This window comes from Eubalaena glacialis, chromosome 19, assembly GCF_028564815.1.
Source record: "Eubalaena glacialis isolate mEubGla1 chromosome 19, mEubGla1.1.hap2.+ XY, whole genome shotgun sequence".
Classification (NCBI taxonomy): Eukaryota; Metazoa; Chordata; class Mammalia; order Artiodactyla; family Balaenidae; genus Eubalaena; species Eubalaena glacialis.
Genome location: NC_083734.1, coordinates 39,804,445 through 39,832,065, shown reverse-complemented (window position 1 = coordinate 39,832,065; position 27,621 = coordinate 39,804,445). Strand labels below are relative to the sequence as shown.

Here is a 27,621-nt window from a genome sequence, read left to right as displayed (position 1 = left end):
GTTATATGTACCATACACCCCATACATAGAAATAAATACATTTATAATCCAACAAGACCAGGTTAAAAAAATCTTGATACAGGATTTTAAGACCAAAAACTAGTTAAAAGTTCTTGAAATGCTCTTCTACATCATTATTTCATAGCTGGAGGATGATAGTGTTTGTCAGAAGGACATTTTGAATTTCTACTACTAAAGAAATCTCTCAGGGGTGTAAAAATATATTCTAGTTCATTGTATATCTTTGTTATTAAAAGCATAATTCAAATGTATTCATAACTACCCCAAATTGAAGCACCATTATTTATAACATTTAAACTGTGGAAATTCTATAAAAATTAGTCTTAAACAGAACAAATCAGATAAAACTGTACACCAACATCTCTAGTAACAGCGTATCTCATATTTAAAACAAGGGACTAGTTCAGAGTCAATAACTTTATTAGAAAAAGATTAATACTAAAACTTTTCAATGACAGAGACAAATTTGTAACAGAAAGTCAGAGATACTTTATTTTCACTTCTAAATCCAAAGGCTAGGTATAGCAGAGTTGTAAAAATGGAATCCCACTTAGTCTGATTCACACAAATACTAACGTTTAATCTCGTTTTCAAAGTCCAAGAATGAAAACTTGCAATTAAACACTGAGCAAGCCACATATTTAGGTAATATTTCTTAAAAAGTCTTAAAGAAAAAAATATGATACAGGACCTAAGTTTTCAGTGGCATATATATGCTATTAATACATGTTCTGAAATCTGGTAGGTCACATCAGTCCTGAATTAATTTTTAATAAAAAAAAAACAAAAAAAAACTAACTGAGCTTTATACTTTTTCTATGCCACTATAGTTTTCTTTCACCTCATTTTAATGTCGATCTTCACTTTATGCCGTTTTCAGTTTTCTTCCAAGAATCTTCGAACAGTATTCCTACAAGGCAAAATTTGGGGAAAAATGATAATTAGACAACATGTAAAAGGCAAATTTTTATGACTAAGTGGCCCAGTCATTAACTGCTAATTAATATATGTATATGGAATGTTTGTATTCTTTTAAATTATCAAGGCATCAGTGTGGTCTCTTAAAGCCATATGCCTGTGTATGCCTGCCTATGTTTGAATGGCTCACACAAATTTAACACTATATTGCTGTCCTAGAAAAGGAATGTCATCGACAAATCAACTAATTGGTACTTCCTTTCATTAGGAATATTTAATCCCATGCCACTAGCCCAAAGAATGAACAGTTCACAGGTTTTAAGAACTCTTATAAAGCCTGACTTTAAATAGTTCTTTAAAAACCCAAATTCATTCTATATGGTTCATCAGTTCTTTGTATTTGTTTGAAGGTGGCTGTCCTTGCTATTCACTGCTGCTTTAAATGTATCAGCCAGTGATTATTCCTATTATACCTATGGCTGACTGCAAATTCTCCTACACAGTAGGAAATATTAAACACATACCTCTTAAAGACTTGAGAATTGCATTGAATGTAACAAGGCGAATAATATGAAGTGTTTATTGTATTTAAAATTCTTTAAAGATATCTAATTCTGGGCACCACTGCATCCCTACACACAGTTGAAAAAAAATTCCATTCTGTTAACATTTGATTATAAGTTTTCACGCAATACACAAAAAACCCCTCTGTGCTTCTTGTAAAGAACAAAAAAGATACACAACAGTTAAGCGTAAAGATCACAGGCAATAGCATTCAAACATGGATGTGGGTAGAGAAAGGAGTACCTGGCATGAGTACCTGCTTAGTTTGACTGAATCCTTGATTTTTAATTTGGCTTTTCATGGGCCGCTCACAACACCAACGCTGTGTGAGGTATGGTAGTCAGCTGCAATAATTCATAAACCCTACACTTCCATCAATCCAATGCTACTGGCTCTCGAGTTACAGAACAAACTGCATTAGAATGCAAGGCAATAAAGCAAAAAACTAGAAACATCCTTGACAAAGAAATACTAGCAGTTTAATTAAAACAAAGTAGTCCAACATGTGCCTCAGAAATATTTAAGTTTTTAAAGCATATGTCTCTGCCAATGTACCAACACAAGATGGACTTAATACCAAAAAGAAAAAAAAAAACAGTTCAACCTTTTTATTAAAAAAAAAAACAAAAAAAAAAACAAAAAAAAACAAGAAATGACAGCAAAATCCCTAAAAAAAGGATAATTAACTTTTCAATGGCGACTATATTACAAACGTTGGGTAATAATTTCCAAAGAGGCACACTAATGGGGGTCACGAGTCTGCTACAAAATAGCTGAGACAAAACAATGTACCTCAAAATGTTTTGCAGGACTACACTGTCTTTTCCTTCAGAAGATGCTTTTGTATGTCTTCTTACTCGGCTTAGTTCCATCTTCATCTGTGCATACTTACGCTGCACTGTCAAACAGTAACAAAAAGCCCTAATCAAAGTGAGAAACAATACACTTACCTCTGTCTGATCTGAGGTCTTATCAGATCAGTTTTAATTGGACTGAGTGTCACCTTCAGATTTAATGTCTTCACTGGTCCCATTGACCTCATTCTTAGTATCACCTTCCTTTGATTCAGTGTTTGTGTCTTCACTCTGTTTTTCTCGACTACTGGACTTCACACTACTTTTTTTATCATCAGATCCCCTCTTTTCTGCCATAAAAGAAGACATTGATCGTGGATTTTAAAGTAAAATACAATACATACATAACGCTTTGAAAAGTGAAAACAATTGAGAGATGAAAAGACAATCATTTCCCATAGACTGCAAGTAACAGTTTGATGAATCTATCAAAGGGGTAAAATTTGTAATTTACAAAGGAGGGAGAGGGCAGGACAGAGAATTAGAGAAAGCAAAAGGTAAAATAGTGGGCAAATTCTCTCAAACTGGTGAGAGGTACACGTAACACCAAATCACTGCAGAATCTAAAACTTAAGTAGATTTCATTTGGGGTAAAGAACATCAAAAGGCAATGGGAAAGGTATGAACGATAGTACAAAAAAACTGTGTTCACATGAAGTAAATTAAGTTAAAAAAGTAAAAATAGTAACTGCAAAAGGTGAAAAAAGGTGAACATTTTATAGGCATGTTTCTCCAACTATATATTTTTAAATGCAAAAGATGACTTATACCTATATATATTTGAATACCCAAGAGGGACAAGCCCAACAAAAGAAAGTGGATCTTAAATCCCATTCCAAATACTGAACTTCTGTGCTTTGCTAATAAAAGTAACGTATGTGCCATCTCAGAATTGTTTTTCCAAAAGGAGGAATTAAAGTTCAACTCAGCTGCAAATAAAGGATGAAAAAAAAAAAGTCAACTTTTCCTTCTGTTTTCTTTGGAATGGTGAAACGCCAGAGGCAAAAAATGGTACATGGAGCAAGTATGTTCTAGCTTTTTCAGTTCCAAGTATTGCCTAACAAAAGATTTCTACAGAAAATGTTAAAGCAAACTATCAACACAAACCTTCTGGAAAAATTATTTTTCCCCTTAAAACTAAGTTAAGAATAGCTGGTCTAGCAGAGTACTTCATAAGATAGAAAGAGGTTTTAAGAGAAGCAGAACCCTCTAAGGTTCTAGACAAAGTGTTAAGACACAACATTAAATAACTGGGAGAGGGATGGTAATGAAAACAAAATATGGTATGGGGGTGGGGGGCACTCATTCAAAGAACGTAAGAATTGAAGATCTTATGTGAAGGAGCATATTCAGTCCATAACACTTGCAAAATGCACGAAGCAACGTCCAAGTAGCTGACTGCAGGACTTGCTTCACGTCTGTCTGTCCACTTATGAGAACTGTGCCAGTACAGTGTGCTCTAACTGACCTTGTGGGAAAGTCCTCCCTTTGTGCCTTATGGGCTTCTCCGGTGCACAGGTAGCTTCAATGAGGAAGAGTCGTCTTGTTGCCCCGTAGAGGACTAGTAGTCAGTCCAATAATCTTATCTTCTGCCCTATATAAATATGGTAGATCTTAATAGTCCTAAGGACATCCACAAAGTGTGGTGGACTTCAGGGCTATGGATTAAAAAAGGAACCTCTCTTGACAAAGAGAGCACCCTAAATTGGTTGGTGGTTAAGAAAGATAGGTTTGTGCAAGAAACCACTTTTCGTTTGTGGAGTCAGATAAAGTGCTTTCATTACAGCACATGGAGTAGTGAGCTCCCTCTTATTCATCGCCATTATCAAATGCTTGCTACTGCTCATATCTGACCTCAAAGTTCAGGCCTTCAGTTATTTATACGGAGTGCCTAATTGGCCACACGGTATTTTCAAAAGCCAATAAATCATGTCACTTCTAAAAGAGATCCCAACGTTCAAAATAAATCTATAATGGCATACCCAATCTTTCAAGATGGACCAGATGCAGAGTTTTCTCTGAATCAAGTCTTCACTCCTTCCTTCACATCTCACCAGGAAAATCCCTGTTTGTCCATAATCTAAACACAATGCAGCTTATTTTACTTAAACAAAAGTTTGATTATATTCCACGATGTGATCATTACAATAAGGATCATAGTTTAGCAATTCAACTCATCTTTTCTGCTCTCTCTAGAAATTACACAAACTGTTTTTAAGTCAGACCAGTGACATTTATTGCTCAACTTTGATCCCAGATAGTTATGAAGGCTAGCTAGCTTTTGTCCCTGAGAACCAATGCAACTATTTTAAGTGTCACAAATGAGGATACAGCAAAGAGCTTTAGTTCTCAGAGAGAAGTGATTAATTTCATCTCTGACATCCATATCTGGCTCTTGAGAGTTGACCCATCATCCCCAAAATACATTATACAGAAAGTCTTGCAAAAAGGTTGGGTGAAGCTTTCTTAAAACTAATATGGTCAGTTAACTCTTGGTATCAATTGCCTTTTGAATCACAAAGTAATTTCTGGACTTAAATGGCAAATACTAAAGCTCACAAGAGCAAGTTTTAAAAATTATCCTGTTTCCTACTTTTTAACATTTGCTCCATGTTGTAGAAAAAGCGAATATATGTAAGTATTTTTAAAAAGAGAAGATGCACTTATCTGAGGAAAAATAAAAGACACACACACAAAAAAAATCCACTGTTTGTGCTGCTAGTTTCCTAACTCAGTTAAACCCCACAAAAACTATAGACTAGTTTCATAAAAGAAAATAATGAGTATCACATACACGTCTAATATAATAAATTCAAACAGGAGCACACATATTATGTTGGTGATCAAACATGGACACAGATAGGCAGAACAGGATGGAACAAGCAGAGCCAAGAAAATCAGAAATAAGCCCTTTCTCTCATTCCTGAAAACCATGCAAAGCAGAATAGCCCAGTCAATACAAAATGACAGACGCACAAAGAATCTGAAGAAAACGCAGAAAAGGCGACCCTAATGATTAAAAGAATTATTGTTCAATGAAGGCTAAGTTGAAAGATGAGAATATCCTTGTGAAAACATGCCAAAGACAAAATGAAAAAGTCCATTAAGAGTGCACAGTGAACCAGCTACTAGAATGCCACAGAAAACCAAAGGAAAAAGTAGAGGGGAAAGAGCATGTTGCTTCAATAAAAAACATGGTAAGACACATGTAAGGCATTCAACTACTGCAAACTTAGAAGTACTGAGTTAAATGAATGCTGTACATGAGCACCAATGCAGTAATGTACATTTACTCTGCAAGACATATTATGGAACACTGCAGCAAGTACAAAAAAAAAAAAAAAAAAAAAAAAAGTTGCCAATAACCAAGAATTCTACACCTTAATAAGCCTAAAAGATAATGCAATACTTGGAAGAAACTAAATGATAAGCCTTCAAGTTATCAATTGAAGGATGTGACTTTAACATGTTCTAAGAAAACACCAGGCCAACTGTCATTCTCACAAGTCAGAGCAGGAGGGGGGAGAATAATGCTTGTCTCCTACTGAATGGTATTCATCATAAGTGAAAATGAGTATAGCTTGAAGTGGAACTCTGCCTGTGTCTGAAGAAAAGTGAGTCGGTGGGGAGACAAGAAAGTGAAAACAGTCTCTTAATAAATTAAATTCTCATAAAAACTAACCTTTCTCCTTGGATTTTCTATCTTGTTCTCTGTCCCGACTTTTGCTCCTGTGCTTATATGACTTTCGATCTCGGCTTTTTGATCTTCTTCGATCCCGACTACGAGATCTATGCTTTCTTTCTGATCTATCATGGCTTCTGCTTCTTCGTCGATCTCTGCTTCTTAAATAATTTGAAACAAAAGGAAAGCAACTTCAGCTGATATTACAGTAAGAAAAAACCTTGAAGAATTACACACTGTTGAATAAATAACAAGATTAAAAGCAAAACTTACCCTTAAAGGCAAAAGAATAGACTCTACTATTAAAACATATTTACATTAGAAATCTTAAAAACTGAAAATTGGAAAATCCTTCTAACTTCAATTTTTCAAATAGGTAGCCCTACCCAAGATAATTTATGATTTAAATGTCTTCTCAGAATCAATGAGAAGAGAAGCACTTAAAAGACCATCCAGTACACTGACTTCCTAATAAGACTGCATCAAACCTCCTTAGACTGCCTCAGAAATAGCAATGAAGTTGCCTCAAAGATGGATTCGTTCATAATCCATCCTCATGCTTAATGAGACTTAAGAGGGTCAAGTACCAAGGAATATCACTAGTAATTACTACTGTTTATTGCACACTCACTATATGTCTGGCACTGTCTCATGTGTTCAATATACCTGCTTCGCCTTCTTTCTCTACTTCGTGATCTTTTGTGGTCCCGAGACCTGCTGCATCTTCGGTCAGAAGTTCGGCTTGAGTGCCGACTCCTTGATCGACTCCTCTTTCTTCTTTCTCTGTCTCGAGCCCTTTCTTTTTCTCTTTCTTCCTCTTCTCTTCGTCTTTTCCTCTCTCTTTCTTCCCTTTCTCTCTCCCTTTCTTTTTCTCTTTCTTCTCGTTCTTGTTTCTCCTTTTTTAAACGCTCATCACGATCAGGTTCTTCAGTTCTTTTTCTTAATTTTTCCTAAGGAAACAGAATTTGATTTTTTTTTTAAAAACTATATAAAGACACTGTCAAACAAGGGCTACCTAATGTGAAGCATTTTTAGACCAACTTATGGAATTTGATGCCCTAAAAGTGAAATGGAGAAATCTCAACACCATGTATGTACACAAGATATTTGACTAAACCCTCAGGAATACTCTTTCTCCCAAATTCCTAGCACTACAGAGTAAAAAAAATAAAGCGCTTTGCTAATCTAATGAATAGCAGAACATTGTAGGGATTATCGCTACCTCAAATAACACAGTCAGCAAAAATATCAACGAGAGGTTTATATCTCTATGTCATCAATTTTTAACCATACTAAAATAAAGTACTAGCTATAGCTAAAATACATGTTTATAAGAAACATACTTTTAATTCTTCTACAGTAGCTTTAATTTTGGCATAGCCCATGTGCTGTTTTCCCATCAAATGGTCATCTACCCGGGACTGGGCATCTCCCACTATCAAAAAGGCTCCACACACTTCACAAACTTCCATTTGTTTTTCTTGGGCAGCAAAACTTTCAATTGTCTGAAATGATAAATCAGTTATTATAAGAACATCTGAGGAAGACAGAACAAACAAATCTCCCCAAAAGTACTTAACATTTAGAATAGATTTTTAATTTTGTCAACTGCTACTTTCCATTTCCCCAAAGCCATAATACTGAGCAGCAACTTTTAGAGAGAGGAAGTATCACAGCAGCAATCAACTTTCCACATCACCCAAGAAGTACTTAGACCCCATCCCTCAACTCCAACAAAGAAAAAGCTACCTATACCACCTCAAAAAAGCTACCTATTTTAGTCTGAATTCATTTCTCGTTTGGTTCAACAGGTTAAAGATGTGGACTCCATATTAAAAATGTTTTTCAAAATCATTAAGGAATTGAACTCACTGAGTATAATCTGAACATATCCTTTTAATATTTGGGAACCAATGACCAATTATATTCTAGCATCAATATCCAAAACATGTCTTTTGTATGTACAAATACATACACTGATACAAAATACATTGTATCAAATACATTGATACAAAAACATGTATCAATATCCAAACATTATATTCTCTAACTGAAAGTTAAGAAAGTAGAAGGCATTATTAAGAGTATACCAATTCTGTACTAAGGTAAATACAAACTGAATAATTTGTTCTAACAAAAAATAAAACCCAGGCCCAAATGAATACTTATGATCTAAGGCACAGGTTGGCAAGCCAGCGGCTAGAGGCCTGTTTTTGTAAAGTTTTACTGGAACAAAGCCACATCCAATTGTTTATATATTGTTTAAAGCTGCTTTTGTAATATAAAGGCAGAGCTTTTATATTACAAATCTTGTGACCTGCAAACCTAAAATATTTACTATGTGGCCCTTTAAAATAAAGTTTGCTGACATTAGAAAATTATTCTCAAATCGGAATAGATCCCAGTAATTCACAGTGAACAGCCTGGGTAAATCAAAATGAGGTTGCTACTCACCGAAGTTGTGGACCTAAGTAATTCTCTCTCTTCTTTTAACTGTTCAACTAATTTCATCATTCCCTGGGCTTCTTCTACTTTTCCTTCAGATCCTAATTCTTCAATCTAAGGGGAATTTAAAAAGCAGTCAGCATATCTTTCTAACCACACTATCCAAGTATTTTTCTTTTTACCCCAAGCATCATTAGCATTTAGCGGTTGTTTTGGGTCTTTTTGTTTGGTTTTGTTTAGTGAAGCCTGCATTAACTATGTATACTTGACAGAACAGCAAATTTCTAAGGTGCACAATTTCATACGGTTTGACTCCCATGAAATCAACACCACCATCTAGATAATAAACATATCCATCACCCCAAAGGTTTCCTCCTGCCTCTTTGTTGTATCTCCTCCCAAAGCAACCACTGATCTGCTTTAAGTCACTATAGATTAGTTTGCATTTTCTAGAATTTTATTTAAATGGAACCATGCACTTTTTTTCCCTTCTGTAGGGCTCCGGTCTCTTTCACTCAACCTATTATCTTAAGATTCATCCACACTGTTACATGTAGTTAATTCCTTTTTATTACTGAATAGTGTATCACACTGTATAGATCAGGGGTCCCCAACCCCCAGACCAATAGCGGTCCGTGGTCTATTAGGAACCTGGCCACACAGCAGGAGGTGAGCAGGAGGTGAGCAGGAGGTGAGCGGCAGGCGAGCGAGCAAAGCTTCATCTGTATTTACAGCTGCTCCCTACCTGAGCTCCACCTTCTGTCAGCATTATGGTGAGCTGTATCATTATTTCATTATATCTTACAATGTAATAGTAATAGAAATAAACTGCACGATAAACGTAATGAGCTTGAATCATCCCGAAACCAACCCCCCACCCCCATCCGTGGAAAAACCTTCTTCCATGAAACCGGTCCCTGGTGCCAAAAAGGTTGGGGACCGCTGGTATAGATACATCACATTTTTTTAAATCCATTAACCTACTGACACACACATGAGTTCTTTCCAGGCTTGTTTGGGGTGTTATTTGCCTATTATGAATAAAGCCACTATAAACATTGGTATACAACTCTTTGTGTTAACATATGCTTTCATCTCTCTAGCAGTGGAATGGCTCGTGGTGCCTCTTTTAATTTTTTAAGAGAAACTTTTTTCCAAAGTGGCTGCACCATTTTACATACCCCAACAGTGTAAGATAGTTTGTTTGCCCAGCTCTCCACTAACACTTGATATGGTCAGTCTTTTTAATTTTAGCAATTCTAATAGGTGTTCAAAAAGCATCTCACTGTGGATTTGTATTTCCCTAATGTCTAATGACACTGAGCAACTTTACATGTATTTATTTGCCATCCTTATACCTTCTTTGGTTAAGTGTCTACTCCAAGTATTTTCTGACATTAATGCACACAATTCTCACCTGCTGCAGGAGTACATCGATTTTATCTGTTAGAACCTGAATTTTTTCTTCATTTTTGCCGGTTGGACCAGCTGCCTAATGAAGACAACAGAATGTATTATCAACAACTAAAATACAGAGATAGACATTCAAACTCTCACATACCATACCTAATAGTTGTATTTAATAACTGAAATGCTGAATCACAAGGATAGTAACTCAATTACCTCAATTTTTGTTAATCAGCTGCATATTTTGTCAGTTACTGATATTTAAGATCAAAACCTTATGATTAGCAAAATCAATATTACATTTACTAATAAAGACTGAAATTTTAAAAGAATACAAAGTAATGAATGAACCTGAACACAAGTTTCAACACTAGGGAAGTCTCTGGGTTTCCAGAGAACAAGGACACTTTACAAAGACTGTAAATTAATTTCATACTCACCCCAGATGACTGCTGGTTTTGAGATAATGCCAAACGAGCATGACCTCGTCTAATTCTACGTTCTACTTCTGCAAGTAAGCTCTGTAAGTATCGCAGAAAATCTCTCTCATAGCCAACTTTCATAAAACGAGAACTCTTCTCATACCTAATAAAAATGAAAATAAACAAGCACTGTTTTCCTTCCAAATATTTATTGATTACAACTCTCATATTCTATCTTAACTAATCTCATGGACTACTGCATTTAGACTGAAGGCGTAAGGAATTCCCTGGCGGTCCAGTGGTTAGGACTCTGTGCCTTCACTGCTGAGGGCCCGGGTTCAACCCCTGGTCAGGGAACTAAGATCCTGCAAGCCGTGAGGAGCCACCAAAAAATAATAATAAAAGAAAAAAAATAAAAAACAAATGTGATATAGAAAAAAAAGCTTAGGCTTATTCTTGGCATACAGTATGTACTCACATGGTGATACTACATTAAGCTGCATCACTTTCTACCACCCCCAACTAATGAACAGGACCTCTGTCCGACATTCATTTTAAACGAATTTCAATTATTTCTTCATCCTTGTCCCCTTTAAACCAAATAATGATGGGGGGTGGAGGGATGACCCCCAAAAAGGTAACTTACTGTTTTCGCAGATTTTCATCATGAATTTTTTCACAAGGCCCTGAAAGAACAAGAAATATGAAGGTATAAATTATTGAAGTTAACTTTTCTCTTGCCAAAACAAAAGGAAGTTCTTTTTTAAAAAAGGAAAGAAGATCCATTTAATCACTGAGTAGTCTGTAGACACCTAAATTAAGCCTACTGATTCATGAAGCAACATACCCAAGTAAGCACATGAAAAGTGTTCTCCTTAGTCTTCAAGATGAGTATAACGCAGAACTACGTAAGAGAAGAAAAAAGAGGGAGTAGGAGGAATGAAAAAATTGTTCCTTACTGCCACCAAGAAGAAAACTGGGATGAGGGCAGACCACTGGTCTGAACCACCAGCGACATTTTATTCATTTTGAGTCTCTGTGAATAGTACAAGACTAGCACCCTAGTCCTACCCCTTACCATCTCCAAAAGGCAACCAATTTTGACCCTTTCAGTTGTATCTTCTGGAATTTACCTCCATATTTCTAAATTTTATGCTTATTTTGCTTTTTCTTGGTTTATCTTAGGCATCAAAAATTTAGGTTAAATAAACATTCAGTGCTTATATTTTGATTATGCAAGTCCTATATTAACTGCTGAGTCAAACAAAAGGTGCATTATAATGACACTTTTGATACACTTACTGGAATTCTTTCTTTTGTTTAGTCTTTTCTATGTCTCTATTTCCAAATTCATCTCAAACACTTTAACTCAGCTATAAGAAACCATCTCAATACCAATCTCCCTCAAGATTCAAAATACATCAGATAATCAGCTTTATTTTCTTCCATGAGCTTTCTGTCCTGCTTGAACCTGGGCTGCTTTTTTTCTAAGCTCACTAATAGAGTTGTCATCCTTAGAAACTCCTTTTCTGGTCTGTACTGAAGTTTACTGGATCTCTCATTTCTCTCCTTCTTGGTTTATGCCCATGAGTTTCCAGAGAAAAGGTGGTAGATAAATTTGTTGAGACCGTGCATGTCTGAAAATGTCCTTTTTTTCCACCCTCATATTTTCCTGTTTGGCTATATAGCTAACCTAGGTAAAAACATTTTTTCATTCAGAATCCTGAGGGTGTTTCTCCAATGTCTTCAAGCTTCCAGTGTCATACTGACAAATCTGAGGCCATCCTGATTGATAATCCTACGTGCCCCACCCTCACCCCTGGTGTTCTGGAATTTCACAATGGTGTGGATCTTTTTTCATTTGTTGTGCTGAGCTCTTGAAGGACTCACTCAATCTAGAGGGTAAAGTCCTTTAGTAATGCAATATTAAAATTTCCTCCCTTCTGTTTTCTCTATCTAGAACTCTTAATTAGCTATTAGAGGACTGGACTGATATAATTTTTTCAAATTTTAATTTTTTATTAACATTCCACAAATTTATTTTATCCTCAAAACTTTCCCCTGATTTTATTTCAGATTTCTCTAGTTCTAATTTCTAGGAACTCTTCTTAGTTTTTCAAAACTTCCCTTTTTATACAGCATCCTATTCCTCCTGATATGTTCTCTTATTTCTCTGAGGATACTAAATTTAGTTATGGCTTTAAAATTTTTTTTTCTTCTGTTTTCCCCCATTAGCCACCATATTCCACTAAATTCTTTTTTTCTGTTGGTTTTGGTTAATCTTTTGTTTGAAGGTTTTCTTCAAATGTCTGACTGGTATTCCTTGGCTGGCAAAACACTTCCAAAATCTGACTCGAAGTTGGTATGCTCAGGCAGGGTTTGTCAACTAACAGGCTTTACCATAGGAAAATTGGGCAGCAAGACTTTCTTTTAGGAGATTCCCCAAGGGTCAGTACCTGTAGATCACTTCTCTGGAACTGTTCACTTTCTCTAAAGAATCCTCTTCTCTTCTGCCTGGGGAAAAAACATCTGGCTGTATCCTTCTAGGAACAGGGCAGAGGAAGGGAATGGGAAAACCTCACTATTGAGAATACAGACTCATTTAATCTCTTATAGTCTCATCTTTGTTATTACTGCCCTGTCCTGTATCTCTACTCCCAATATCCAGATACATCCAGCCCTAATGTGCTCTTAATGTTTTAGGGCAAGCTGTTAATGTTTCTAGAATGATACTAGTTATGTACCATCCTTGGGAGAAGAAAATGATCAAAATTTTTTTTTGCACTTTGTGGTTCAAATGAACTAGAGTCTCCTTACCCCAATTTCTTCAGAACATAACCCCCTGGGGTCTCCTGGGCTGTAGGGGTGGGAAACAGAATCACCAGATGCACAGGTCTGACCACACAGACTAGTGGTTCTCAACAGGGGGCAGTTTTGCCCCCAGGGGTATCTGGCAATGCCTGGAGGCATTTTTGGTTGTCACAATTGGGAGATGTTACTGGCATCTACTGGGTGCAGGCCAAGGATGCTACTAAACATCCTACAATTCAAAGGACAGCCCCTCCCACCCCCGCAAACACAGAATTTTCCAGGTAAAACTGTCAAATGTCAAGGTTGAGAAACCCTGAACTAGACTAATCTCTGGTTTTCAGCCCCATGATTCAACTCTGCCTTCTATGGTACCTGATGCCTCCAAATCCTGAGCCTGTCCAGGGTTCTGCTGATCAAACTCTTGCTTCTGTTTAATATCCCCTTCTGCAGCTTTTAGGGTACAGGTTTCTCTGCTATTCTTCCATCCACTTGTCATCTTCCAAAAATGTGCTGACATCTCTAATGTTATCTCGACTCTTCCATTTACACCTTTTTTGTTTTTAAATTTTCATTTTAGTGGAGGGGTTTCAGGAGGGAGTGGAAATAGATATGTATATTCAATTAAGCCACCACGTTTAATTAGACTGACATTTATTAATACATTCAAAAAACTAAACCAGGAAAGAAATTACTTTATCAACAAACCTTTAAGAGAAAACTTCTTTTCAAAATTATAAAGTATCAGTTTCTCTTTAATCATAAATTCGATAAAAGTTACACAGAATATTTACTTACCAAGATCAGAACGAGTGTTTGTGAACAATTCCGCAGGACAAAAACCACAGAGGTAATATTTACAAACCTAGTGAAGAAAAACAAAGGTAATTTAACTTTTTGAAATTGTTCGGTTTTAGAACTATACCAGAAAAGGGTGCCAAATAACTATTTTCTCATTTCATGATCTTCATCTTTCAACCAAGTAAGTTTAAGAACAATTTCATTTGTTAAGCCATTTAGTTAGGTAAATTAATGACTTTCAGACTCCTGGATTTCAGTACAAGAAATGCAGGACTGACAGTTACCAGCATTTTCTATTTCTATAATTACTTCCTATTTCTATTACAGTATTAGAAATCACTGCCCTACTCCCAAGCAACAAAAAATATTGGATAAAGACATCCAGAAAAAAGATGACTTTTTATTTAAAAACACACCAATAAAAAACACATTGTTCTTATTGTCTAACTTTGTTAAAGACCAGAACCAATTTACAGACTAAGATTTGGAAATCACTGCCTAAATTCCAAATAACACTTATTTAAAGCAATCTGGTTCAGTATTTTCACTTAAAGAGATCCTGTAACAGGCCCCAAGATGTAGTGGATATTTTCACACATGCCAGCACTTTACTGAGTGATTTCTATGGTATGAGGAAAAATTATTAACATGAAACCGACTTTTAATTCTCTCTCATTGGTACTTTTGTAACTCCTTCAGATACATTCCGAGACTGCTCTATCCTATGTTTAATTCTATAACACTGCAAACCGAAACCTGTTAAGCAAAATTCCAAAGTATCTCCCTTCATATAACCCTTCATTATTATTGGGTAAATTTTCAATGTACAACTATGATAGAAAAGGTCTGCTAAATTTAAGATTGAATGAGTTTTTTCGAGACACTTAGAACTGGATGTTAAATCTCAAATAGACTGTTTTTTGCTTCAAAGGTCAATTGTTTTATACTTGTCTGAAGCAATGTGGTTCCATAAGCTGTGTCCAGAAGAACTAAGGTCTTATAAAGAAAGGTCTCATAAAGAACAATGAGATTCAAAAATCATGTCTAAACATATTTAGTTTTATATCAATATTATCCTGTTATATGTACCCATGTGTCATAGTATCTTTATACCATTTTCTTTTCTTTAGAAGTTCTAACACTCGATTTTAAATTATTAAAAAGGCTCTGTATGACCACAAATAACATGTTGGCGAGGATGTGGAGAAAGGGGAACCCTTGTACACTGTTGGGAGGAATGTAAATTGATGCAGCCACTGTGGAAAAACCATATGGAAGTTCCTCAAAAAAGTAAAAATAGAACTACCATATATGATCCAACAATTCCACTCCAGGGTATATATCCAAAGAAAACGAAAACACTAATTCAAAATGATACATGCACCCCAATGTTCACAGCAGCATTATTTACAACAGCCAAGATATGGAAGCATCCTAAGTGTCCATCAACACATGAATGGATAAAGAAAATGTGGTATATATACACAACAGAACACTAATCAGCCATGAAAAAGAATGAAAATTTGCCATTTGCAACAACAAAGATGGACTTGGAGGGGATTATACTTAGTGAAATAAGCCAGACAGAGAAAGACAAATACTGTACGCATTTGTGGAATCTTAAAAAAAAAAAAAAGCAAATTAGTGAATATAATAACAACAAAATAAAACAGACTCTGTGATATAGAGAACAAACAAATGGGGCAAGGGAAGAGGCAGGGGCAAAATAGAGGTAGTGTATTAAGAGGTACAGACTATGATGTATAAAATAAATAAGCTACAAAGATATATTGTACAGCACAGGGAATATAGCCAATATTTTACAGTAACTGTAAATGGAGTAAAATCTTTAAAAATTGTAAATCACTATGTTATACACCCGAAACTTATATAATATTGTAAATCAACTATACCTGAATTTTAAAAGGGCTCTATACGTGCAAATGGTTAATGTTTTAAAATGCTATATACTTTTCTAATTATTAAAAAGTCTGATTTGTTAAATTTTGCATCCACTTTAAGTGTATCAGCAAAATACCAATGCCAACATTCAGTTTAAGAATCTCTTTCAGGGGACTTCCCTGGTGGCACAGTGGTTAAGACTCCATGCTCCCAATGCAGGGAGCCCGGGTTCGATCCCTGGTCAGGGAACTAGATCCTGCATGCATGCCACAACTAAGAGTTTGCATGCCACAACTAAGGAGCAGGCGAGCCACAACTAAGGAGCCCGTGAGCCGCAACTAAGACCCAGCGCAACCAAATAATTAATTTTTTTTAAAAAAGAATCTCTTTCATTTAGGGGAAGGAGCACAGAGACAAAGAGGGTATGCTACTTATCTTTCAGACTATTAACCCTGGTTCCAAAGGCCCAAAAATTATTTAACAAATTCCCCACAATTTTAATATAGTTATATGAAATAGGTTAATAATAGTTATTACCAGCATTTACCATTATTTATAGCTACAAATTATATGGTTTTAATTATATTATTTAATTATATTATTTAATTTTAAAACTAAACTTGGCGTTCAGCCCTCATAAGTATGAAAGTTTATTATTACTATCACTATGCATTTTACTTTCAAGTACATACGTAAATATAAGACTACTGTTCATTAAAACAAAAGGAATAAACATCTCTGTGGTCCCTCCTGACTCTTAAATATAACCAAATACAAACTTTGAGTATTTCTAGGAAGGAAATCTTTTTGGAAGTATTTCCAAATAGTACTTATTGAATCTTAGTTTTAATAACATTTATCACCAAAATCAAACTGACCTGGATCTGAACTGGGCTTTACCACATACTGTACGACTTAAGTTTTCTGTAAAAGTGGGGATGACTACTAACTTCAAGGTTTGTCATAAAATGTGTAATAAATTCTGTTTTTTAAAACTAAAATACCTCTGATTTTCAGAGCTATTTAAAGTTTTATTCTTAGGACTTCCCTGGTGGCACAGTGGTTAAGAATCTGCCTGCCAATGCAGGGGACACGGGTTCGATCCCTGGTCCAGAAAGATCCCACATACCGCGGAGCAACTAAGCCCATGCGCCACAACGACTGAGCCTGCGCTCTAGAACCCACGAGCCACAACTACTGAGCCTGCATGCCACAACTACTGAAGCCTGTGCGCTTAGAGCCCGTGCTCTGCAACAAGAGAAGCCACTGCAATGAGAAGCCCGTGCACCGCAACGAAGAGTAGCCCCCGCTCGCCGCAACTAGAGAAAGCCCACGCGCAGCAACGAAGACCCAACGCAGCCAAAAAAATTTTTTTAATTAAAAATAAATAAATAAAGTTTTATTCTAAACTCTAAGTCTTATTTATATAAATAGTTTTCCAAAAAACAGTACATTCTAAGTGGTCAAAACTCTAAGTCTAAATATACTATGTCAGTTTTCCAATAAAATACATGAGTGAACACAGCTAAATCTAATAAGTACTGTATGGAATTTTAATTTTAAATGGCATTTAATTTTAAAAAGTGGAAAATGGCACTTCAACAATCATTTAACACTATGTGCTAAAAACGATGCTTGAAGTATCAATACAAGACCATGTTAAGACTCACTCCTCAAGAAGCTTGGTCTGGTAGCGACACAAAAACTAAAATGTACATGCATCACTAAAACAGACGGGAATTTAGTCAGGAATGTCAAGTGGTGAAGCTTGAACTGATTAAGTTCAGAAGTGGAATGACAAGACATTCTAGGCATAAGGAAACATGAAAAGACAGACATAGCACAGTATGAAATAGGCAAGTTGAAATAGGTATGCTTGGAGAGGCAACATACTGCAGAGTTTGAATCGTGGCCGCCACTTTTCAACTGTGAAAAACTATAGGCTGTAACTCTGCCTCGTGTCCTCAATACAAAAAAAGGAGACAATAAGTATTTCACAGTGGGATTGTAAAACTTAAACTCTCCATTTACTGAATTGGGAGAAATGGCCAAATAAGTCTGTTTTCTTAAATACTACCCATTACTTTATAAAATATGTCTTTAGGCACTATGTAGATCAAATAAGACATGCCAGCAGGTCTACCTATAATTTAGTCCAATCACTCCATCTGAGATGAGAAACTGAGATCAACCACATGACCTGCCCTGAAGGCATCTTACAAAATACAGATTAAAACCTATTTTCCTAATTCTTTTCTGTGTGCTCTTTCTACTCTCCAAGTCTCCTTAAGATATTGTCGTAAAGAAATGGAACATCAACACATTTGTTATTCTACCCAATAAACTCTAGCTACTTAGACTGCTTCTTTTAACCCTTCCCAGGGATTGAGGATGTCTAACTAAAAATATTAACAGTCTTTGACTCAGCAAGTCTTTACTAAATGTCCATCATGGACCTAGCAGTCTGATAACCAAAGGTGGCAAGGGGGAGCAGAATTCTCATAACGTAATTGTGATTCTCTTGATAAATTAAGCTAACACTAAAGACCAGAAGAGTTCAATCTCAACAGCATACTTTTCACTACCACTTAAGAGAATGCAGATACAACCAATCTTAGGAATCTGACTAGAAAATTTTAATTCCAAGTTTCCATCACATTAAACAAAGTCAAACTGTCAAAAATTAAAACAATTATCTGAAAATAAAATTCAAATTCAAAATTCAAAAAAACAAAAATCTGGCATTAGATACTTTGTTGGGAAAAGAAACATTCCAAACATTACTAGAGTTGTGGGACAATTTTGCAGCATCCATCAAAATGACTAAGTAAAATAAGCATTTAACTTAGTCATCATCTTTCTAGGAACCTATCCTACAAATGATTCAGCTACATGTACAAGAACGTTCATTGCAGATTGGTTGGTAATGGTAAAAGAATTTGACATAATCTACATATCCACCAGGAAATAGTTAAACTAAGGTAGATTTTTTTTTTTTAATTTATTTTTGGCTGTGTTGGGTCTTCGTTGCTTAACGCGGGCTTTCTCTAGTTGCGGCGAGTGGGGGCTACTCTTAGTTGTGGTGCGCGGGCTTCTCATCGCAGTGGCTTCTCTTGTTGCAGAGCACGGGCTCTAGTCACGCAGGTTTCAGTAGTTGCAACACGCGGGCTCAGTAGTTGTGGCACACGGGCTCTGGAGCACAGGCTCAGTAGTTGGGGCACGCGGGGTTAGCTGCTCCGCGGCATGTGGGATCTTCCCAGACCAAGGCTCGAACCCGTGTCCCCTGCATTGGCAGGCAGATTCTTCCATGCGCCACCAGGGAAGCCCTAAGGTAGATTTACATGTACCAACGAGGAAAGATTCCACAGTATAAGTGAAAGTTCTTAAGTATATATTATAATTTATATAACATTACATTACTATATGACAACTTTCACTTATATATGTGTCTGTAAATTACTAGAAAACATCTGGAAACATACATACAAATTTTTAAGCTTTTCCAGGGGAATTTGGCAACAGTAAGGGGAGACAAGGTCAGACTTTCGCTGTTTACTTCTAATTTTAATCTTTTATAGTAAAGCAAGTTTACTTTTGTAAAAAATCATTTTAACAACTCTAAATCAGAGGGAACATAATAGTAAAATCAATTCCTAACAGTAATTAGTCATGGTTCACTCTCCTTTTTATTGCCTACACAAATTTCTTGTAAAATTTTAATCAATTTTCCACAGCAGCAGAGATAGTGAACATCTCTCTCCCACTAAGAAGCCTTCAATTATTTCCCAATGTCATTTAGTCCCAACTTTTAACAAGGCTTATAAAAAACATTCAAAACGAGGTTTCTGCTCATCTATCTACACACCTCCTTCCCCAACAACAAAAACAAGGGCTTCAGCTCTAATACTATTCACAATTTCTCAGGCCTAAGATTCTCTCCAGCCCCTAGTAACATTTGTCTTCTCTCCCTCAGGCTAACTCCTACGAATCCTTTAGGTCCCAGTATTTAAAGGCCACTTTAAGAGGCCTTCCCCAAGTACCCCAGTCTGGGTTAAGTGCCCCTTTCATGTGTGCTTTTCTAGACCCTCTACTTTCCCCCACTGTGCTACAAAAGCCCATTACTCCTTCAAAACTGCTACCAAATGACAGTTCTCTCAGGGAAAGTGCTGCATCTATACTATTCTGTTGTACATACTATAAGAATGATACATTTTTGTGTCATTCAAAATAATTTGTATTTGTGTCATTCAAAGTAATTACAGGAATTTCCTCAATTTACAAGAAATTATCAGAAAATTAAACACATTTCATAAAACAATGAAACACTGTATACTAACTTAAGCTACTTTCTCCCCTTGTGAAGAAATCAAGTCTAATGAGATACCAGGAATTCCCTGAAGTCCAGTGGTTAGGACTCCGCGCTTTCACTGCTTGAGGGTCCAGATTCAATCCCTGGTCAGGGATCTAAGATCCCACAAGCTGCACAGTGCATCAGAAGAAAAAGAAAGTCTAATGAGACACACTGAGAGACAGAGAAAGAGAGAAAGAAAGAGAGAGAGAGAGAGAGAGAGAGAGAGAGAGAGAGAGACACACACACACACACACACACGGTTTCCCAAAGGCAATCAAATATTAAGGAAATACCTTAATATTTTCAGTGTGATAATAATATTGTGGTTATTTATTTGTCGTGCCCCAAGGCATGCAGAATCTTAGTTCCTCAACCAGGGAGCGAACCTGTGCCCCCTGCACTGGGAGTGCAGTCTTAACCACAGGAACGCCAGGGAAGTCCCAGTCCTTATATTTTAGAGATAGATAATGATGTCTTTAAGGTTGAAATGATACAACTGCTTCAAAATACTGAAAGAGGCAGGACATACAAAGGAAATAATACTGGCCATCTGCTGATAATGTGTCTTACTGGGTATGGTTACATGCAGAGTTCATTCCACTATTCACTTCTGTATGTGTTTTGGAGAGAAAAAAGCAAACAGCAGTTACATACACAACATATAGGCTGCTGGCAATTCCAAGAAGCCCAACACTTACTACGCACTACAGAGTGAGGCAGGAGATGTCTATACTTCTGACAGATAAAACATTTTGGTGACTATGAATTAAAACTGTCTAGTAAAATACTTCTAGATGCCATGCAGTATAATTACTCATTTTTTGCTTCCAATTTCCTTCTTAGATTCTGAATCCTTTTTTTAGATGTTAAAAGTCACAAGTAAAAATGTGGACAGTAACTTAACTGTTTTTTCTTTTCTAAACAACTTTCAGTGTCAGTGATGGTATCTGCTAACACTGTGAAGATTTTAGAAAAGAACATTTATTTCAATTCCCTTCATAAATTATTAAGCCTTCATTGAAAAGAGGGCACACTTGAATTTGATAAATTATGAACGAAGTCTCATTTTATATATTATTAGAATCAGAGTTAAGTCAACAGTTAATTTCACTTTTGGGGTGAGATCTACAATATAAAATCCTCAATTTGAACCACTAAGTTCCTTTTATATATATAATAATAAAAGCTCCAGACCAAACTTTACAATTCCCTACAATCTCAACTCTTCAGATGATCAGAAGGCTACCAATGCCTTCTCTATCAAACACTGAAATCTTTGCATGTGAACACTAACCAAAAGGAGCTCACACTAGGCAGTTAAAATCATATGCTTTCCTCATTACCCTGGTTGTTTAGGATTAACAAAGCAGAGCAAACTGCTTAATGCAAAAATACTAATAATCTCAAGGAAATGTAAAATAGTAATCAATGAGGGAGGAGGGTGTGTCAATGAATCCTTGGAACAGTATTAAAGCTGATTTGACTTGAGTTGAAAACTACTTTAGTTGAACACTACTTTCTCTCAGATCCAAAGGTAACAATCTACAAAAGTTGGAAAGGCCTGTAAAGTAAAACACTTTCCCTGATAGTGGTTACATACATACATCTTTACAAATAAATGAAAGGTCAGTAATTTGCATCACAGAAGCATCCTTCACTTAAAAATTAGTTTCCCCCAAGTGCTTCTAGCTCACAATTAAAAACCTAGTATTGGGCTTCCCTGGTGGCGCAGTGGTTAAGAATCCGTCTGCCAATGCAGGGAACACGGGTTCAATCCCTGGCCTGGTAAGATCCCACATGCCCCAGAGCAACTAAGCCCGTGCACCACAACTATTGAGCCTGCGAGCCACAACTACTGAAGCCTGCGCACCTAGAGCCCGTGCTCCGCAACAAGAGAAGCCACGACAATGAGAAGCCCATGCACTGCAACGAAGAGTAGCCCCCGTTCACCACAACTAGAGAAAGCCCGCGCACAGCAACGAATACCCAACACAGCCAAAAATAAAAATAAATAAATTTATTAAAATAAACAAAAAAACCTAGTATTGACACTAAGGAGGTGGGTCAAGAAGCAGTAGTTAACAAGCTTTAGAATGCGTAAAAATGCCATTTTAAAAAATGCAGATTTCTGGGGCCTTCACGTAGACCTATCAGAATGGGGGGGGGGGGCGCCTGAGAAGTACAGATATCTGCATTTAAAACAAATTCCACAGATCAGTCTGATGCAGACATCTAGGAATTACTTTTAATACTAATGTAAAGCTTCCATTTCATTGTTAAACAAAAGGACCCCACCCAGCTGAAATGGCTTTCTGCATCTAATACAAGTGTGGCAAAGAAAAATTTCCAGATAGAATAGGAATGCAAAAATATTTTGGGGAATTCCCTGGTGGTCCAGTGGTTAGGACTCCACGCTTTCACTGACGGGCTTGCGTTTGATCCCTGGTCAGGGACTAAGATCCCACAAGCCTCGAGGCGTGGGCAAAAAAAAAAAAATTGAAATATCAGGTTACAGTGATGGTGAAACCCTTACAGTACATACTGGGGTTGTCCATTCCTCCAGGATTTTAGCACTAACAGCCAACAACATACACAAATGACCTGGAAGTGATGCCATGAGCTTCCCCAGCTTTATAAAACTCTATAGTAATTCCTGCTTATTTAGAAGACGCCACATGCTGGTCTACACCAACCTTTCCTTGCAGACAAGAATCTGAAACACCAGCAATTGACTTTTTCAAATCCCTGAATCTAGAATGAAGTGTAATCTGTCATTAAAGGCATAAAATATTTTGACAACAGCACCAAAAGTTTAAATCAGTGAGAAGCACTAAAACTGAAAGGAAAACAGATTTATTATAACTAAGATGATATAAAACTTAAGTTGCTTTTCTGACAGCCTCATTGCTTATGTTTAAACCCAGCACACGTAATGCAATGTGGCAATAAAATACCACCAGGAAAAAAAGTTTCTCCACAACACTTGTTCGAAACCAATTAGGCACAGGCATAGGCTGCTCCAGTTGATAAGCAGGCAATCAAAAGCAATTTTCCCTCTGTAATTCAAAATAGATAAATGTCCTATTTACCCATCAAGTGAATCATGATGTTCATTTTTTTCTTTTTGCAAAGCTTAGATTACTGAGTGAAGTGGTAAAAGAAAAAGTTACTTCACTGTGACAAAGAAATGCCTAGAAAAGAAAGAATCAAGGCAAAAAACACAGTTACTCTATAAATTCTACCACAACACTTCATACTACTGTGGAATGAGGCAGCGCCTCACAACTTTAGTCAAACGCTTATTTTTTAAGGTACTGAAAGGACTCGTCTAGCACCAACTTGTTTTCCCGCACTGCAAGAGAAATTTTATTCTGACCAAAGCCTATGTTTAAAATGAGTAAGCAACTTTAAAAAAAAGGCATATTTGTTTATTCCTTCATATTTTGATTAGTAACTGCCTTTAAATTATCTTGTTTGATTACAACCGGATGTAAAATTAAATTCTTCATCTATTCTTCAGGTAAGACCTAAAATAAACGTTACACATCGTGTTCAAAACACTAGATAAACATCAGGGTATTTGCAGAGAGCCAGTTTCATAGAACTGTGGAAAGTGAACAAGACCAGAAAGATTAGGTTTAGTATCGCCATTTAACTTGCCAAAAGACCCTGGGTGAGCCTCTCAAGTCTCATCTGTGAAACTGGGTTTATAATTATTTACCCTTACAGGGTTAAGAGAATCAAATGAGTTTCATGTGAAGAAAATGCCTTGACAATTATCTACATGAACGGCTTACTAGACCGTACTGCTATCAAACAATATTTGTAAATCACGGTGAACCCTACCAAGTTATGACCTCTTTTAAAATTTTATTTCCCCATATAAGCGTCGAAACTGAACCATTACTGAAATAATATACTGTCTCGATTTTTACCACTAATGCTGGCCAGAAATTTCAGTCGAAATACGTCGCTCAGCCCAAATAACGGTAGAAATTTGCCCTTTCCCTTATTTCACAATGAAGTGAAAACTACAGAGCCTCTAGATGCAAAAAAAAAAAAAAAAAAAAAAAAAAATTCCCTCCTTTCCCGCCTTTCCCTGCCTGATTAAGGTGCTTTTCAATTCTGCCAAGGGTCTTTTTGACTTCCTTGATACTTAAACAACAACAACAAATCATCCCTTATCCTAGGATCCAGGAGGACTCCTCCCTCCCGGGCTATCCTCCCGGCTCCCTCCGGCCACGGGGTCAGATACTTGACCCCGGGGCGGCCCGGGACCCAAACCGCGCCGCGGCCCCGGCGGGCCCCAGTCCGCTCCACTCCCCTCCCCCACGGCGCCCGGGCACAGGCCCAAGGCCCGCGGGACTTACGCTCTCGTGGTCCCACCGCACGTTGCTGCGCTTCTCATCCGGGGCGAGGTTTCGGTCCCGGCCCATTAACTCATCCAACAATTGCGCGGCCGAAATCATGGTGCTTTCCTCGGGCGACTGCTCCCACCAGCCCTGGCACCCACCAAAGAAAACGCCAGCGACACAGTCGCCAAGCTCTCCGGCCCGCTCCCGGCCTAAAAGCCTCAGCTAAACAGGAACCGATAAGACAAAATGGCCGCCGCGCGGACGCCTTCCCAACATGCCGTGCGCGCGCGTGCGCCCACGAGGACACGCCCAGGCCTGGGAGGCGAGGGCGGGCCGCTTCCGCCGGCCCGCGGGCGGGGCCTGCCGAGGCCTGAACTCCGCCCTTGCTGGGCGGCACCGCCCCATTCCGCGCCAAGCGAAACCGTAGACTACTGAGCGTGGTAACGCGTGCTGCTTCCTTTCGTAGGCTCCGTTAGTCCCGCGCTCTTTCACGGAAATAGAAACATACGTCTTGAAGCTTTAACACCGCTCCGAAATGGAGAAAAGGGTAGCGTATCCTTTTGTACCACGCGGTGCACTTCGGTGCCATCTTGCAGTGGAGGAAACTGAAGATCAGCACTCGTTCCGTGTTCCGACTCCTTTCTCCTAGTCTCTGCGCTTGCCGCCTCTTCTCCCTGACTTGGTCCTCCCACCCCGACTCCCCTGATTCACAAGGTGGAAAATCAAGGCAAGAAGAGATAAGGCGGTTTCTTTTTACGCGGAGTATGGGGAGGAGTTTGCCTCCCAGTCTGGAATTTTTTTAAATTATTGATTCATTTACTGAACAAATATCTGAGTACTTATCATGTACCAGGTAAACTCTTGAAGCTAAGCTCTGAACCTTTCAGACACGGTCTTTGCTCCCACAGACCTTGAGGATTAGTGAGAGAGACAGTCACTAAATAAATAAATATATCAATATAAATTGTAATAAGTACTCTAGCACCTTTAACTGTACGGACTCTAAAGACAGATCGCCTGGGTTGGTAATCCCAGCTCTGCCATTCTGCCTTCCTTTCCCCATCTGTGAAATGGGGCTTATAGTAATAATGGTCCCCTAAACACATAAGATGTTGCTGTGAAGATAACACAGGTAAGGCATGTAGAACAGGCCCAACACATTTTAAGTTTAATCATTAGCTATTATGATAATGAGGAGGAGAAAGTAGGGTTCTGTCAAAGAGTTAGAGAGGTCTCTCCGTGGAAATGACCTAAGGCCTAAAAGATGATGGCTCTCCAGCCAAGCAAAGTGGACAGAAAAGAATTCAAAGCAGAGAGAGAGTAGCATATACCGAGGTCATTTCATTATATGAAACGATGTTCATCATTATTTTAAATAAACCTAAAACTGTCAGGATACTCATTAAGTGGCCTGAAGATGGCAAACATTTGAGAGATGCTGCTTTAAAGGAGTAGAGAAGGAACCACAGGATACTGTGAAAGGGAAACCAAAGATGTAAGAGGAAAGTCTGAAGAGTATAGAGTCAGGGAAGATCAAACAAACAAAGATAGAGAAACTGTTTCAATAAGGTGAAAGTGGGCGTCCCTGGTGGCGCACTGGTTAAGAATCCACCTGCCAATGCAGGGGACATGGGTTCGAGCCCTGGTCCGGGAAGATCCCACATGCTGCGGAGCAACTAAGCCTGTGCGCCACAACTACTGAGCCTGTGCTCTAGAGCCCGCGAGCCGCAGCTACTGAGCCCATGTGCCACAACTACTGAAGCCCACGCGCCTAGAGCCCGTGCTCCGCAACAGGAGAAGCCACCTGCTCGCCGCAAATGGAGGAAGCCCGCGCACAGTAACGAAGACCCAATGCAACCAAAGATAAATAAATATTTTTTTTAAAAAGGTGAAAGTAACCAACATTGTAGAAAACTGCTGAAGGTCTGGCATGAGAAGACTGAAAAGGATCCACTGGATCCGCAGTTGGAAGTCAGACTGAAATGCATTGAAGAACGAAGGAAAAATGAGGGAGTAAAATGGCAGGCGGACAACTCATTTTAAGAAGTGAAGCAGCGAGATAGGGTAAGAACTGAAAGGAGGTATGGGTCCAGGGAGGCTTTTTTAAGATGGGAAATTAGAATATGTTTAGTGTTGGAGAAGGTAGAAGATAAAAGAAGAGAATAGCTAAAGTTCCAAATTCTTAACAAGGGAAGGTGATGGTTTAGGCTCCAGGGCATATTGGCCTTTCCTAGAAAAAAGGACCATTTCTCCACTGAAACAAGAGAAGAAAAAAGATAGAAATCAGTTTGTAGATGCAGCAGTGAGATAAGGGAGTTTTCAGCTGATGGTTGCTGTTTTCTCAATGAAGCATTTTTTGAAGGTTCACCACTGCCACGACCACCAAAAAGAAAAAAAAAAAAGTACATATCTTGAACTACAAACAGGACTTATAAAACCTGAGTGCAAAGTTACAGTTTCTGTTCACTAAAACTTTTTTTTTTTTTTTTTGGCTACATCATGCAGCTTGCAGGATCTTAGTTCTCTGACCAAGGATTGAACCCAGGCCACGGCAGTGAAAGCGCCGAGTCCTTACCACTGGACCACCAGGGAATTCCCTAAAACTTTTTAATCTAATTCCCTCATTCATTCCACAAACTTTAATGGCGCATGTACTTTGTGCCAGGAACTGCGTTAGTGGCCGGGAACACAGATAGATATATACGACCTGGTTCTCAGGGAGCTCCTGAACCATGGAAGACAAAAATGTAACAATAACTTGAAATGAAATAAAAGGAAAATACTGTCCTCTGGATCTCAGAGGCAAGAGCTCCTACCCAGTCCCACGCTAGGCTCTTTATGGCTCTCTTTTTCATAGATTCTGAGGCCAGCCACGGTTCAGTGTGTATTACCACTGCAGATAATGAATTCATTCATTTATCTTTTTCATTAATTCAACCAGTGCCAGCATCATCTGCTGGGCATCAGGGATTCAGACATAAAAGTAGTCTTTTGTTTCTTTGGCCGTGCCCCCGGGGGCATGTGGGATCTTAGTTCCCTGACCGGGGGATCAAACCCGTGCCCCCTGCGGTGGAAGCTCAGAGTCCTAACC

General features: G+C 37.9%; 1 protein-coding gene across 3 annotated transcripts; it reads right to left on the bottom strand.

Annotated features, from left to right (window-relative positions):
* Window positions 1-552: 552 nt before the first annotated feature.
* LUC7L3 (LUC7 like 3 pre-mRNA splicing factor) lies at window positions 553-24,789 on the bottom strand. Of its 3 annotated transcripts, none has more exons than XM_061175983.1 (11): window positions 24,546-24,782; window positions 13,920-13,986; window positions 10,960-10,999; window positions 10,332-10,476; window positions 9,902-9,976; window positions 8,494-8,598; window positions 7,383-7,544; window positions 6,706-6,989; window positions 6,040-6,200; window positions 2,454-2,647; window positions 553-931 (listed from the first exon to the last, which is right to left on the bottom strand). In XM_061175983.1, the coding sequence occupies exons 1-10, from the start codon at window positions 24,642-24,644 to the stop codon at window positions 2,487-2,489; spliced, it is 1,299 nt and encodes a 432-aa protein (XP_061031966.1). In that variant the 5' UTR covers window positions 24,645-24,782; the 3' UTR covers window positions 553-931; window positions 2,454-2,486. The 3 variants fall into 3 exon arrangements, 2 of the variants coding, with proteins under 2 accessions (XP_061031966.1, XP_061031965.1); XR_009698403.1 differs by lacking the exon at window positions 553-931 and adding an exon at window positions 3,826-3,951 and having other exon boundaries at window positions 2,561-2,647; window positions 24,546-24,786; XM_061175982.1 differs by lacking the exons at window positions 553-931; window positions 2,454-2,647 and adding an exon at window positions 938-2,401 and having other exon boundaries at window positions 24,546-24,789.
* Between the last annotated feature and the right edge of the window lie 2,832 nt (window positions 24,790-27,621).

Coding starts and splice junctions, on each gene's coding strand:
- LUC7L3 (XM_061175982.1), bottom strand. CDS start 24,644: ATGATTTCGGCCGCGCAATTGTTGGATGAGTTAATGGGCCGGGACCGA. Junction 13,987..24,545: donor TGCGGTGGGACCACGAGAGC/GTAAGTCCCGCG, acceptor TTTCTTCACTAG/GTTTGTAAATATTACCTCTG. Junction 10,477..10,959: donor GATGAAAATCTGCGAAAACA/GTAAGTTACCTT, acceptor CATTTTTATTAG/GTATGAGAAGAGTTCTCGTT.